Source organism: Bacillus rossius, assembly GCF_032445375.1.
Source record: "Bacillus rossius redtenbacheri isolate Brsri chromosome 9 unlocalized genomic scaffold, Brsri_v3 Brsri_v3_scf9_1, whole genome shotgun sequence".
Classification (NCBI taxonomy): Eukaryota; Metazoa; Arthropoda; class Insecta; order Phasmatodea; family Bacillidae; genus Bacillus; species Bacillus rossius.
In genome coordinates, this window is record NW_026962012.1 from 5107988 (window position 1) to 5124709 (window position 16722).

General features: G+C 39.3%; 1 protein-coding gene across 1 annotated transcript in view; it reads right to left on the minus strand.

Moving 5' to 3' along the window:
• The window catches only part of LOC134542574 (uncharacterized), a 52072-nt gene extending 49425 nt beyond the window's left edge, over positions 1-2647 (minus strand). The window contains exon 1 of the mRNA XM_063386948.1: positions 2356-2647. Within this exon, the coding sequence (XP_063243018.1) occupies positions 2356-2360 (5 nt within the window). The 5' untranslated portion in view covers positions 2361-2647. The remainder of the gene's footprint in view (positions 1-2355) is intronic.
• Positions 2648-16722: the final 14075 nt, after the last annotated feature.

The following is a 16722-nucleotide window of genomic DNA, read 5'->3' on the forward strand; positions in this document are numbered from 1 at the left end:
AAAGTAGAATTTAATACAAATTAAGTTTTCCTTGCGTTTCGATTGGCCCATGGTTCTTTCGTCGCGTGCAACAATAGAGAGAATTAGGAGAAGCAGTGAGGCCGGAAAATTTTCAGCTCTGTCCAAACGATAAGAAGCCTACATGACCTGGTTATAAATGTATTTACCCACTAACGTGTCTTCAGTACCTGTACAGTTCAGTGAAAATGAAAATCGACATGTACAGGTAGTTTCCCGCCTACATGGATGGAGCAAGGCTGATACTGACAGCGGCCGGCTGCCCTGTCCTTCAGGCAGCCTGGATAACGCGTGAGGTGAGACGAGATGAGTATGGAGCAGCGACGGAATGAATCGGTGGACCCGAGAAAACCCCACAGGCAGCGTCCGCCACGTTTCCCATCTGCGAAAATCGGGGCTCGACCCCGCCGGGAATCGGTAAGAGGCGAGTGGTCAGACCACTCTACCAGCGCGCCTCCTTATTTGAGTTTAGTCTAGAGCGGAAATAATATGCGAAATAATCGTGGCTTAATGTATAGGTAGTAGGTAATTTTTGGTACTTAATATTACTCATTTTGCTATTATATATATGTTTGTGTGGGTGTCCAACACTGTATTTCGTTGTACAGATCCAAGGCACTATGGATGGATAGGAATAAGCAAACTCATTTATCTTAACAATAAAAACGAAGCTTTATAAAAACATGTTACTTTAATATGACATACACAACATTTTAGTAGATCATCTATATTTACTAATAATAAAATCATTTGCGTTAAAATCTCTGTACATAGATTTATAAAAAAATATATAAATGATTATTTACATTATTTTTAACTAAAATTATAACGTAATTAAAATTTTTGTTGCTTTATCTGTTTGCCTGTTTATTCTGGCATCACGCAAAAATTATTGAACTGATTTCGATGAGACTTTTTGTTGTTAAGGTCTTTGTCTAAATTAAAGGTCGGATTGTATTATGTTGTATTATGTCATAGTAAAATGTCACCCATGTATGTCTGAAAAGGGGTTATATGTGGTTGTACGATTTAATTATTGTCATTGCAATAGTTCTCGAATACAGAATTTAACTATTGTCCAAACTTAAAAACTCATGCTCCATAGACCCACAAAGGTTATAAAAGGTTTGCAGGGATCTATAAATATTCTTTACAAGTTACTTGAAATTTTCACCCTTTATAAATTAGTGAATTGTGTGTAATCTCTATGTTCTGTCTTACACATAACTAAAAATATTATAATGGTTTTCTTTTTTCTCATTGACAGTTATGTTGACTCTAAACCAGTGGTTCCCAAACTTTATCAGCTGGCAACCCACCTTTCCTTTCGCGACCCCTTTACAAGTTGAAATATTCCGGTGACCCCCTTGTGTCACAGAAAGACAAAGAAATTATTTAATTAAAAGACTACGTTAATGGTATTATCTAAGTATTAGTTAATGGTATTATTATCTAATGGTACAATTATCTATTATTCGGAATTACACTCTGCAGGAAGCCGCGAGAGTTTTGTAAGTAAGTACGAGGTAAGTTGGTAAGGCTACGTGCGACTTAACTTGGACGCCAACTCGCGCGGGCCAAACTGCGTCGGCGACGGCCACGTTGCCACGCCGCATTGTCGTTGCGGCGACAAGAAGCGACCCGCGCGCGCCACCCGCCGCCGCCCGCAATGTTCTTGTGTTTCAACTCTCATCTCACCCAGTTAAGCGTAGTCACCGATGAGTACGGACGTCATTCTTTTGTTTTTCACTTGCTCGGCGCGTTTGTAAAATGGATAAGTTTCTCAAAAGATCGCAACCTTCAACATCTGGTACGAGTGTCAATAGCGGTGGTGGTGAAACAAACCCAAAAAAAAATAGACATTACGATGACAGTTATTTGAAATACGGGTCCACAGTCATAAATAATAAACCTCAATGTGTAATTTGCGGCGATTTTTTATCACGTGAGAGTATGAAACCGTCAAAGCTTATGCGGCATCTCACAACCAAGCATAAAAAAGAAGCTGATAAGCCGTTGGATTTCTTTGAACGAAAGTTGAAAGCTCTTAGTCAGCAGCAAAATACTATGATTCAGGTAATAAATATGGTTTTAAGAAGTCGGCTGTTTACTTTTAGTAAAAGTACTTTGTTTTTGTAGTGTTAGAACCTTGCCTTTTTCTTTCAGACGGCGACCCCCCGAGTAAGGCTTCGCAACCCCCCTCGGGGTCGCGACCCACAGATTGAAAAACACTGCTCTAAACGTTTAGCTAGTACTGTACTACAATATCCATAGCCATAATAGTAACAATTTCTGATCAGTATACAAGATGGCATGCTATCAGTCTGTATCACTGACCTCATGATCCAATTACTAGTGTCGCCAGCAATAATGAAATAAAACCTGGGTACATCTTCACTTATATCATCATTTCTTAGGATTTTATTCTTGATCAATAGACCCAAATATCATACGGCGTGAAATGACTGCAGTAATATGAAACTTTGTTTAGAAAACACAAATAAAGTCATGTCATCGATAATTGGCCCATTATTATATGAAAATAGTTACCAGGAAACCTTTCAGGTACCATAACTTCCTATACGGTCTTCAAAGCATATATAAAATCCAGTTCTTAATTGTTTATATTCACCGATACCATATATTATAAAGCTCAATACCGGACACTCAATCGAAATTATGGAAGCGCTGCGTTCAGCACTCCTAGCGAGAGTTGCTATGAGATCAGTTTTGAAGCGCATTTGTAATAGTTGTGAAACGCGATAGATATTCAGAAAATTATATTTAATATAAATAAATCTATTTGTGTAACTGTTTTGCGACTGTAATATGTCCAACGAATATAGTTATCAGTATCTACAGAGTGAAGAACCGTGTGTCCGGCAAAAGCCGATAAAAATACGTGCAATGTATGGCTCTTATTATTATCAACCTCAAAATAATGTGAATCATTCTATTATTTGTTGAAAAAACGTTAAAGTCCATGTTACATTGCCAAATATTTGTCTTCAATATATTTGACAATATATTTGGAGGGGTAGTAGCCTAATGGACGGAAAATGGCTTCCATTTTTTTTCCATCGAATATATTTGGACAGATACCCTCAAATATATTTTAAATCATGTAACACTTAACAAAGTTTATTTTTGGCCTGAGTTACCTCAAACATTTCTACAATATATTCTCAATTTTGAAATTAAATAGTGCATCACGTTGCTGGATAGAATTTTTGAAATGGTTTGAATGTTTATGCATTTTTAAATTTATTGAACATGTATAAATTTAAATTTAAATAATATCCGTTACATAAAGAAATAATGTTCAGAGAATTTTTAAAATTATAGAAACAATTTTATTTTTACGCATAAAATGTTTTCGCATACGAAATTCATATAAATATTATTTTAGTTATTTAGCTTTTACTAGGTACCACTTTAATCGGCCATGTGCTCTTCGCCATGTTACAGAATCGTTGAGACGGAAACGGATTAATTTCTGCTTACGCTAGGCAAGAATTTGATGCCCTATTGCGTCCAAAATCCAGAATATTTTAGAACCCGTCCTAAATGCAAAATATTTGATGGAAACTCAAGTCATTCAACCTGTCAAACAAGCATGGCTGTGCTAGTAACGTTTTCGGTTACGTCATAACCCTCCAACTTATTTGACTTGACATATTGGAAGGTATTGGAAGCGAAAATTTGACAGTGTGACAGGGTCTTAAGTGTTTGAAACCATAGAGATAGGAACTGTAAGGATATGGCGTGCTGTGACGCATTCGATGCCATTTTTTAACTACGCCATCGCCATATTGTTCCGCCCAAAACATAGTGGAAATGGTGCTTTGATGATGATGGTGAGTAAGAATGAATTAAATCTCCGTGGTTAAAAACAATCACATTCATAAAAAAAATTAATTTAAAACACAACAGTTCAGCCAATGTTTTGGACATCTAACCAATATGGTGCAACAATGAGTTGAAGGAAAAATAGTCTTCACACACTTACCATGTAACCATGCAGATATGGCCACCCCCTGTTTGAAACCCTTTTCATTCTGTAATGTTTACCTTTAAATGTATCAAAGAAATATATATTATGAAAATATTATATAACCAATCAGAGCTACACAATTTTTGAATAATTAGTATTGATCGATTTTTCAGATATAACTGCTAATTGTAATTAGAATATCTAAGCAGTTACGAATATTATAGATAGTTTGGTTAAATATTGCAGACACACAACATTAAACAACAATATTTTTCGCTCCATGTTTGTCAACAATGCTAAAGTATGAATCGACTGTCACTTGTGCGAGTGTCATCATCTGTGGGAATGGACTTAATCACTGATGAACTACATGTTTGTGTGTGCACCATTGTGGCAGAGTGTATGAGAACAGGAGATGGTGATGGGCATGCTGCTATTGGATTTAGAAGTTATGCCAAGTGAGATGAAGTGGTTTTCGGTGCATGCATTAGCAGGAAAAATACAGTGACATACCAATAATGATAAGTGCCTCAGAGACATTGGGAAGAAATGTGACTGAAATGTTTAACAGGTCACAGGGCCGGAAACCACCATCACCAGACTTTGTGCACGGAAACAACCCCTAAAGAAGCTGGACTCCAATTTGTGTATGTGGTGAGGTTACTTCTGGAACAGGCTGCTTGGTTTTGCCAGAATTTCACTGGTTCGCCTGAAGGACCCACATGAGTTCCTGCAATAGTATGAGGCATGCATGTCTCAGTACAGCATACCTGTGTAAGAGTGGGCACTATGCACAAGTCAACAGCTGTGTGGGAAGGCATGTGTTTGATGAACCTTGTTGGGGTTGTATGACATGCAGAGTTATGAGTTTCAAAAATTTAGCCTGCAATATAAGGTTAATTTTTATGGCTAGACTCAGCTGAACTCTGGTGCAGTTGAGAAGTTCATGGCGTGCAAGCTCCAACTGTATCATTGCATTACTTTAGGGGAACCACCTGAACAGGCACTATTGGGTGTGACAGTGCTGGTGAGCAAAGAGTTGTAGCTGTTTCTGTGACAGTATTACAAGAGTATAGTGGTACGGTGGAATATAATGTGCAACAAGTGCTGACTACTGAATAGAACATTTAGCACCTGCTGGGGAGACAAATTATTTCTGCTACAAGAAGACTGTAGGCGAGGCTCTAGACTCAGACCCAAAACTACCATTTAGAGAGTCATTACACGAACCACCACCCCATACAAGGAATCAGGCCATAGAAACATTGCCTGCAGCACAGAAGCCACCAGCTATTGCTGAGTGGTGACAGATAGGGAACCACTCCAACAAGTCATGGCCAACCCAGTACCGCTAGTGTCCACTAGGAAACTATTACTGGCAAGTGAACTGCCCAAAAAAAACCTCAAATATCGGAAATGGTTCATTAGGAGTGTAATAGCTGCAGTTCTGCCCCTGTGCCATCATGGATATTGGGATATATCACCACACCAGCGAACATCTGATGCAGATCCCTGTCACCATAATTGGCCGACTGATAGTTGCCTACGTCGACACTAAGGTGGGTCACAAATTCAATATGCAGCACCTGACACTACCTTCAGACATCATGCCAAAATGCTGTGCACTGTGGCTGGCCATGAGCACTGGTAGCATGGTAATCGAGAATGCCATTATCGAGGTATGTAGGAGCTGGTATCCTAATAATCAGCAGTTGTGGAAGGCCTCTGGGAGGACTTGGTGCTGGGACAGCAGTGGCTTGTGTCGAAGGATGTTATTATCGAGCTGAGCTTGGGCAATGTCAATGTCGGCCGACACATGCACCTAGCTGTCTATGCTATTGGAAGTGTACCACACATACCTAGGGAACCAACTATGTTATCAGACTTGGATTATGATGTGCCTACTGGGATGTGATAGGGCATATACTGATGTATAGGCAGGACATTTTCGCCACAGCTAAACCCCTATGACACACCAGGGGCGGATCTAGACTTTTGTTTTGGGGGGGTCACCACCGTCTAATTTATCACCAAACCCCAAAACTGAAGCGCGCGTCCGGGGGTCCTTCCCCGGAAAAATGTGGATTTGAAGGAGCAAAATGGTGCAATTTAAGAATCTTTCGTATCTTAACATTGAATAAACCGCTGGCAGAAATATTAACATTCTTTAAGTTAATATTCACTACCAATGATATCTATCAAGGTTTATTATGTCCAAAGAACGAATTGCCCAGCATGCATAATTCAACCAACTACATAGGACACAGCACACTGCACTACAGTTGTGTTGTGATTTCAATCTGAATTAGTTTGGAACATTTAGTTGTACATAAATAATTATGCCATGATTGCCATGTTGGTTTGTTATGCATATATTTACAGGATAAACTCAAGACGCCTTTTGCTGGTCTTTGCAAATTTTGTAATTATTGCTTCAATGTCTAGCTGAATGTCTTTGTGGATGTGCAGCAATGCGAGACCAGTAAGTCTTTCTTCTCCCATTGTTGATCTGAGCCATGTTTTGAGACGACGAAGGGTTGAGAATGAACGCTCTGCTGTTGCTACAGAAACAGGTAGTGTAGCTAGGATTTTAAGAAGTTTGTTGATAAAAGTGTACATTACTGTGTCGCACAAATCAATGATATGAGGCAGAGCACTTGGTATTTCAATAACACCCCCAGATTCACGCTTCCATTTGGCGACCCAAAGTTTGAACTCTTCCAGGACTGTGGAGACCGGCACATTTAGGAGCTGCTTATACATCTCTGCTACCTTCCGCACAACTTCCAGATCTTCTTCAGTGTAGGTTGTGCGAGGCAAGAGTATTCCCAGACTGAAGATATCCATGACATCAGGACTGAGCCTCTTCTTCAAATCACTTATGATATTGTCCAACAAGGGAATATAAACTACTCTTCGATAATATTCCTCAGGGGATTGAGCTACATTTGGTTGAGAAAAATAATTCTCACGATATATCTGCCGTGAAACAATACGTGGTGTTTTCAGTTCCACATCCAACTTTCGTGCAAGATCTGCTTTAGCAAATAGTTGCCGAAAAACTAAATCGGCTTCCTGTCTCTTCTTCTCCAGGACACTAATGGTGTCTGTTACAGCACCCATAGCCCTCTTCAAATCCAAGGTGTGTGTTTGAAGTAAATGGCTTAGTGACACAGTTGTTCCTGTACAAAGACAAAAAAAAAAAAAAACTCGCAAAATTGAAATCACACCCGAATAAAATATGGCACCAGAAAGAGGGGAATGAAGTGTTTCTAAACTTACCTAATACATCACTCAGGCATATGGAAGAAACAATGAACTCTTGACTGATTAGAGCATGTCGAAGGCACTGGGCATCAGATGCAGTTTTGCTGTCTTTCCACTGTGACATCTCGTACAGAGCATCACATATTTTTACCAGTGTGTCACCGTGGAACTGCAAGTGGCCGTCGTGCCTCTCCACCCAACGTGTCTCGCAAATACCCTGCAGTGAGGTCCCACCTAGAACTCTCTTAAAGAGTTCATGTCTCTTTGCTGAGGCATTAGCAAATAACACAATTTTCTTCATTGTCGCTGATGTGTTGCGGCAAGGTACGACATTAGACGATCGTGCAAGTGAATTGTTCAACAAATGGTTATTACAAGGACAATGTTTGGCATGAATGGCTGTCTTGGCAAGTTCATGAACTGCACCCTTCATTCCAGAAACCATAACTGAGCAACTATCGGTGTCTATTCCAACACAGTTTGTCATATCTACATTAAACTTTTTGCAGAGATCAAGAACTATGTGTGCTAGGGCGATGCCAGTTAGACGAGTCTCCCCATCAGCATCTTCGGAGCGAATCATATCATATGCATTACTGAATGTGATGAAGTCCTCTCTAACCGATCCATTGTGAAGGTAACGAAAGGAGATACTTAGCTGTTCAATGTGTGACTCATCAGTTGTTTCGTCAAATAAAACAAAAGAATTTCGCTTCTTTCATTCTGGCCAAAATCGACTCTTGTATTTCTTCTTTGCATATATCAATAAGTTGATTCTGTGTCATTTTGCTTATGTATGTGGCATTAGCTGAAGTAGTTTCCAAGTGGCGGCGTAGGTTTGAATCACCAGAGTCAACTCTGAAGCGCAAGAGAGCTCTAAAGTTCCCATCATCTTTCACCACAGAACTGGTCTCTTCATTATTCGCATTTAGCTTTACATTAGCACTGGGACCATCACCGTATTCATGTAAGACTCCATCGTCCCTGTGGCCACGCAATGAAATATTTTGACGACCACAAAAGATGATGGTGCTGACAATTGGTCGTAAACGTTCTCGATTTTCTTTAACTTGTGCTTCTCTTTGTGAGCAAACCTGATTTGCAACTTCGAGTGATGGTTGGTGATATGTTAAAATAAAGTTTTTTCCAGCTTCAACAGTCCACTGGTGATACTGGTTCCGCTGGTGCGTCATAAGAGATCCTTTTCCTCCAAGCAGATCATCGAAGGACTTCAGAGGTTCCTTGACCATCCTTCTAAGAGGGGTGTTGGTTTGAAGGCCACCCCCTGAGCCTGCAGCAAAAAGGACACAGTACTTGCAATGAAGTCCCTGATCTTTGTGCGAAAGCACGAGCCAGTGAAATTTTTCCAAGTGCGATCTCTGGGCATACTTCTTTGTCTCTTTCCCCTTCTTGGTAACAATACAGTGAGGGAAAACATAATCTGATGGTGGTGTCCAGTGTCGCTCTAATAGCATAGCCTTGGTGAAATCATTTAAATTGGTTTGGCCTGTGTAATATCCATTATCAGACGAAAACTGACGTTGTGCCTGTGGCTTGTTTCTATCTGGCAATATGTGCTCATTAACAACTAAGGCAACAGGTTCAGGAGCTGGAACGATATGGCAAATTTTATCCACAGATGTATATGGTAGTAATGACGACGATGCACCTCTTGTCTCAGTCTCAGATTTTGACTTCTTACTGAAAAACTTGTCAATAGTTCTACCAGATGCACGACGTTTTGCTCCAGTCACATTCTTCAAGGAATCACCCTAAAATAAACCAAGGAGAGATAAAGTATTATTGAAATTTTTGTGTCTGTATGGATTTTTTTTAAAACAATAGTTTAATATTGTATGGTTGGCAAAAATAACATATAAGAATAATAATAGCAATAAAACATTAACTTATTTATTTGGTTGATAAAATTAAGTACTTATTTTAAAATGAATGCAAGCATTCACAATGTCGCGTAGCTTGCGTGCGTACATAACAGAGTTGATCAACTCAACTTTCTACTTCGTACGTACGTGCAAACGTAAGACTTAACACTTAAGATAATATTAATTATTGTTGCGAAATAATTTCGCTCTATGTTGCAATCTTTTTTATCACTTCCCATACAGCACAGTGACGTAGAAAAAACGTGAAATATACGTTGTTTAGGAAACCTGCTGACGTTAAATCATCATCTATTACACGTATATTCAACGTTTTATCAACATAGAAAGAACATCGAAATGTCCGCGACAGGCGACGTCGCCAGATGGACGTTAATTCTACGTCGATCGGAGGACGTGGATACCACGTCGGCTAGGCGACGTTTATGCTATGTCTATTGGAAATCGTAGAATCTACGTGGCCATGTGGACGTGAATTCAATGTCAGTTGGTGGAGGTTGATTGTACGTTTGGTTGAGGCCGTGGATACCACGTCGGCTAGGCGACGTTGATGCTATGTCTATCGGAAGTCGTAGAATCTACGTGGCCATGGTAACATGGATTCAATATCAGTTGGTAGAGGTTGATTCTACAGGTATGTACAAACATACCAATTTTCTCAGGGAAAAAAAATATTTTTCTTCCTGCCAGTGATATTCTCTACACTGAGGCATGAAAATTGCTTAAAAAGCACATATTGTAAGTGTTCTTACAGTGCCTAAGAATGACATCTCAAAATTGATACTCATTTAAAATAGTTATACACTGATTTAAACCCCCCCCCCCCCCCCCCCATACCCAATACAGTTGCATTTAATTACATTTTCCATATTTAGTCAGCTGTAAGCATAAGTAATTGCAAAATGTGTGGTTTTTTTTATTAAATACCATTTCAATTAAATTGGCAAACGTCAAAAAAAAATTTCACACTGAAACTTAAAGTACTATTAGATCACTCCATGACACAAATTAATTGAAAACATTGGGTGCTAAGTAACCTTAAAAAATGTGAAGAGAATGTAACATGATAATTAAATATTTTCACAAATATAACGTTTTCATTGTTTTTTTTTTTTTACAAATTACAACTCAAAATCACTTAAAACTGCTTATAGGCAGAAAAAAATTACAAGTGAATATTATTTACATAGTATTCAAAGCAGTTGAAAACAAATTAATATAATTCAAAATATCAAAAATTGGCAGCATGTTGACATTTAACAATTTTTCTAATGACACGTATTTGAGGGTACAAGCCCAAGCCATAATTTTTAAATAATATTTGACCGACCGGTTTCCCAGTTAATAGGTACCCTGAACTTATAATGATGACTGGTGGCCCATATCACAAATAAACACTAAACAAAAATATACTTACTTATTAAGAGTGCTACATGTAGAGTTTATAAAAAATTGCTTTTTTTCTATAAAAAAACCTGTTTTATTTTACAAAAAACAAAAAAAGTTTTTTTTTTTTCACAACAAAGATTAACTGTAAAGTATGAGCTACAGTATATAAAATAATTAAAAAAACCTGAAAAGTGGGGGGGGGGGGGGGGGGGGGGGGAAACTAAGGACAAAGTTTTTTTCTAAAAAAACATTTATTTTTGAGGGAAAAAAACACATGCTTTTTTTTTCATTTACAACACTAGCTACATCTCTTCTTCGCATGTTTTAACCAATTAGAAATAATGATGGACACTTCAGTCTCAGTAGCAGACGGATAATGGAAACGAACCACCCCTGAAACAAATTTTTGAAGGTGAATGAGTTCCACATGTTTTGTTACAGGGAATCAGTGCCTATACTACAAACATTTATTTTGGTATTTTGTTGCTTTTATGTTATATTTTAAGGCCTGATATCACACGGGATGCATTATGACAAATTTTCTAAACTCACTATTACAATAATTATAAATGCAGATAAATTTACTCAGTATGTGAATGGCCAAAGAAAAAATAGAAATTACAAGGGGTTTAGCATATCTAAAAACTTCGGAAAGATTTACCATTCTTAGACGTGGCAGAGAAGGAAGAGATCCAAAAGGAGTGGCAAAAATAGAGTGATAACTGTAATTGAAATCTTCTGCTAATACCCACTCTCGCTTGCTTCATAATTTACTGCACAACAATAATTCCCATGGCAGCAAAATCAAGCTACACACGAAATTGTTCCTCAGCTGTACACAAATATACATCTGTTTATACTTGACTAAGACACTGCAATTATTAATTTTTTAACTAATTGAATTTTTTTTGGCTAACCTAATTAATACTGGCTACTCACTCATAACAACATGTGAAAGTTCCAATTTTCTGAAATTTTTCTTCCCTTTTGCTCCCCACCAACTGTACTCTGCAGCCAGTTGATTTGTCAACATTCTTTTGAACAAATTTGTGACACTTCCTTGTAAGTGATTTCCTCCAATTACCTTCAGCGATAATACGCCGTTTTTAGTCAGCATGTAAAAGTAATTCCGTACAATTCATTCTGTACGTCATGATCACAATATTAATATTACGGTAAAAGTTTCGTATTGCGTATCCAAGGAGATACCTTCATTATGATGGCATGTTATTCAAGTATATTTAATGCAGCTGTACTAACCTAACAAAACGTGCTAAATCACAACAGCAAGCATCATGTACCACAGCATCAATATTTACAGGATTGTGTCCTCAGGATCAAGTGATCTCCTTGGATACGCAATACGAAACTTTTACCTATATTACAAATAAATGTGTGACATCATAAGAATAATAGTTTATATGAATTTACAGTACCTACGTACATTAAAAAACGGTAAAACTGGAGATAAACGATATCTGTTAAAAAAAATATTAAAAATCCCAAAATAGTGTCATTTTGTGCTCCTTAACTTCCTCTTTTCATTAAAGGCGGCGGAGATAAGAAATTCCAAATATTTAGGAGATATCGCCGTTTTTGTAAAACTGGAGAGTAAAGTTGTGTTTTTTTAAAGGAAATACAGCTAATCTACATATTTACCTTAATATTACCCACAATTCTTGTATTGATACTGCAATGGGATTTTTTAATGGTAGCACATCAGAACTTCAAAGTATCATTTCAGTAGGTTAAAGTGAGCCACTGCCGCTATTTTTACCTATAACCGTTTACCACTGCAACAGGAATCATAAACATGCATTATTCCGATTTCCTACATAACAACACGCAACGTAACGTACCCAACCTAACTTAACCTTTGTTTGTTTGGTATCGTATTCTACAATACACCTGCAAATGCTTTTAAAAACTAAAAAAATAAGTCCTCAATATATTATTCACAAAAAGTGACGGGAACTTTTGTGTACACGAGCCCAACATTTTATTTTCGAAAACGGCCGCACGTGAAGTGTCTATGGAGGTTATGTATACAACATGGGATTCGCGAATCCACAACATAAAATACACTTCATCATTCTAAACATAACAAACAAAACTGCATTAAATAGTACATAGCCGTTACAAATCTAAACTTACCAAACTAGTCCAGAACCACAGAATACAGAACAACGCCATTACCCGTTAATGACCAACTGTGCATAAACAATTCAAACATCCGTTTAAATCTAATTTAAAAAAATACTTATTACATTTAGTAAAAAGGACAATGAACATTTATTAATGTTATATTATTATAATTTTACATTAATTAATTATAGAGTTATTACTATCTAAAACTAAACATGATGGTCGAAAGATAGACGTCATGCCGACGTCTTGTAGGCGACTCGAACGTCGAACCTCAGGGAAACTGAAAAACACGTCGCTTCGACGTGGACAGTGTACACTTACTTCATGGTTTCAAAGACCACGTCGATTCGACGTCGGTTTTGGTGACGTGACCACATTTCGACATTACCACGTCGATGCGACGTTTCTTACACCAAGTGTGCTGTATGGGTTCTACTAAAAAGAGTAATGTAAACTTATGTATTTCCGACATCTTGTAATGGCAAAAGGTTGCGAATTCAATCTCAAAAACTTAACATACGTGCGTGTATTCATACGTACGTTAAATGTGGTTGTGAATCCGCCTTTCTCTTACTTTTACTGGCTTACGGAATAAATGTAGCACTAAAAAAATGTTGACTGTCATACCAAAACATTTTTGAGCAGTTAGTAGGTATTCTATTTCTATAATTGGTACTAATTAAGCTAGCTACACAATTAAAGTCTAACTAACTTACTATTATATGTTTTGCACTTTTTTACCTGTAAAACACATCACACTTCACACTGTGATGCTGAATGTTGTAATATTGACTGGATTGACGTACACAAAACAAAGGAGATATCATAATGTTTCATGTGTGAGCCTGCACAATGCTTCTTGATTTTTCCATGCTATCGAGATGTGCGCACTATCTAGCGGCATGGGAGTGAAACATTTCTCATTTCTTGCTAAGTAGAGTGAAAGAATTTTTTTTAAATACGCGAACAAGGGAAAAAACTAGCGAAAAGCAATTTGGAACATGTTTGAATGTATGTTGTATTAAATAATTGTAAGAATAATATATATTGAAATGACTTTCTGAAAATAACAAGAAAAGAAACTAGAGAATGGCAACGCTAGTCGCCAGCATGTATCAAACAGAAAGTAGCTTTCATACATCTTGATAATCAGTGATCATTGAATCGGCGATAGTTTTTGATCTTAAGCAAATTATTCATTCTCAGTTCACTGCCTGGGGGGGGGGGGGGGGTCATTACCCCTGTGACCCCCCCCCCCCCTCTGGATCCGCCCCTGTGACACACTATGGTGACATAGTACTGGATTCTCACAAGACATGACCAGCTGGTCTAGGAAGGCCTCAGGACTATGGTTTCCAGTTGCAGAGAGTTATCTGTAAATAGGTGCAATAAATGCTAAGGGATGATGAAATAGAGCCCTCCACAAATGTATACAACTTGCATATCATCATGGTGCTTAAGAAAGATGGAATATGTTTTTGTGGACTTTTGTCCATAGAACAATGTGATCATTAGGCCCCCATCCCTTCATAACATCATGGAGAAGGCCTGGCAGGCCTGGGTAATGCCATAGGATTCATGACCTTGAATTTTCCCTCTAGTTATTAGCAGGTACCAATCCGAACAGAAGATAGGGATAAATATCGCCTTCACTATCCCTGTTGATAGGCATTTCCAATTTTGTACCATGCCCTTCTGGCTCAAGTGTGCACCAGCGACTTTTAGGCCATGATGACCCATGTGTTCGAAGAGTACATTGGACAGTTTGTGATGGCCTACATTGGTGATTTATTTGTGTATTCAGAGATCTGATAGGGTAATGTACACAACCTGTCACTCATGCTGAAGCAACTCCAACCTACCACTTTGCCATCGTCCGGGGTCTCGGGCTCGAGTCCCGGTGCGGCTCCTAGCGGGAATGGCTGTTGTCGATGTAGTGTTTCCGAGTGGGTGCCAGACTAGCTCTGTTTATAGTCGATAGGTGGGTCGTGGGGTCGATTGCCCTGCGTGGCCCATAGGATCGTCGGCGGTGTTGCGTGGGATATGAGGAGTTCCCTACTTGGTGGTGGTTGGGAGTCGTATGGTTAATTGATTAGGCGCTGAAGTAGTGCAACAAATGACATGCGTCGTTTATTCATGCGACTGTGGGTTTGGTGTAATACCGTTGATTACACACCACGTCGTACAGAGGGTGACGTCACACAATACAGAAGTTACACAATTACACAAAGTTAGTTTAAAAAGTTACGTAATAAAGGCGTGGCACAAGTTTACAAAAAATGTTACGTGATGGTGCGTTGCACAAATTTACTGAATGTTACGTGGTGGCGCGTCGCACAAGTTTACTCAAGAACGTTCCAGGTTCAAGGCGTCGCACAAAATTACTAAATGTTACGTATTAGCATGGCACTAGGCGGTTCTGAGCCTGGTAATACAAAAGCGGGGTGGGGGCGATTGGAGGCGGCCAATCCCGTATATCAATGTTTCGAGGCGGTGTTCGCGTCCACTGTAGTGGAGCGCGAACCGCAGCTAAATTCGTCCAAGTTCCCTTACGGGGTGGTGTCAGCGCCGGGGCGACTGGTTTTAGCTCAAGTTCTGTGGTTCGGGAGGCGGCCCGTGCCGTATACTGAAAACTACCCCGCAGACCAAGTGTGGTGCAGGGGGTTTTGAAAGTTATGCGGCCGGATTAAGTCCTGGACCGAAAATTGGACCGGGTATGCACGGAGAGATTATTAAAAAGAGGTTTCGAGGAAGTGACAATAATTACCAGAAGTGAGTTCAATGCAGACAATGGATGGTGTCTCTCCGTGGGACGTGCTTCCGCCCCGGTCCACGAGTCGCGCTGTACTGGTGTGATGTCATGGCGTCCGGCCGAGGCTCGGTGCCCCTCGCGCCAGGGTTGACCTCATTACGTTATTTTCTAATGTAACACGTTAATAAGAGAATTTAAGGGCGCTAAATTCCTACATTAATTATTAAGGCTAAATTAACATTACTTGTCCCTTCTACAATTTAGAGTTAGTATGTTTACGAATTATGTCCTTTAAATTATACGTCACGCCAGAGACTGTTCGTCTCTTGCCGGACTGCTCCGGTGGGGGGTAATAACGAAACACAAGGGGTTAATAATAATGTCGCATGAATTACTTAACTAATCTAGGCAGAAGGCCGCCAGGGGAACACTTACACACGTATCGACACATTTACACACGTGAGTGTCCGGGCACTCCTACGTCGCACTTTCGTTAAGCAACTTTTAATTTATACGTAATATTGTTTATATTCTGTGTGTGTTTTAACAACCTGGTCGGCTGTAATGTCGGTCTGTTTATTATGGGGCCGGGTTCTACCTTGGCTGCTGGTGGCTCGCCTGACTCGGGTGGGCCATGGCTAGGGGCGCGTTCCGTTAGTGGGTTGAATACTGGCGGTTGCAGGTCGGGCTTTAGGGTGACCTTCGGTCGGACGACGTCAACTTAACCTGTGTTTTACACAGAAATAGCACATCGGTTTTATTTTGACACATAGAAAATGCAGATATAATTGACACTCCCCCCCCCCTTCCCAAACAAACTTACACAAAACTTATTAACCCGAACAATCTAAGAAATGTGAACAGTTGCAAACATTTCTGGAACTTACCAACTAGCTGAGACTGACTTTTCTATTCTTGCAACTCCCTGATGGACTTGTCATCACAAAAGTGGTACTGCTGGACCTAGTAGGTGCTACTAGATGCATTGAGGCAACATTTTCCCATAGCCAACACCTTGAGTGAATTGATCACGAATGGGTACTCTACTTCCAGATGGACAAGTGCAGAAGCAGAGGATGCTGTTTTGTATCATATAAACTATGGCAGGAGCCAGCACAGCATGTTGCCGTAACTGTGAATACTGTTTATTTCTGACTACAGGAGTATTATTTTGTGCTGGCCGATGTAGGGGTGTGCTCATGGGCTCAAATATATGAGCCAGCTATCTGCTCCTAGAAGCTTCTCGCTGTCAT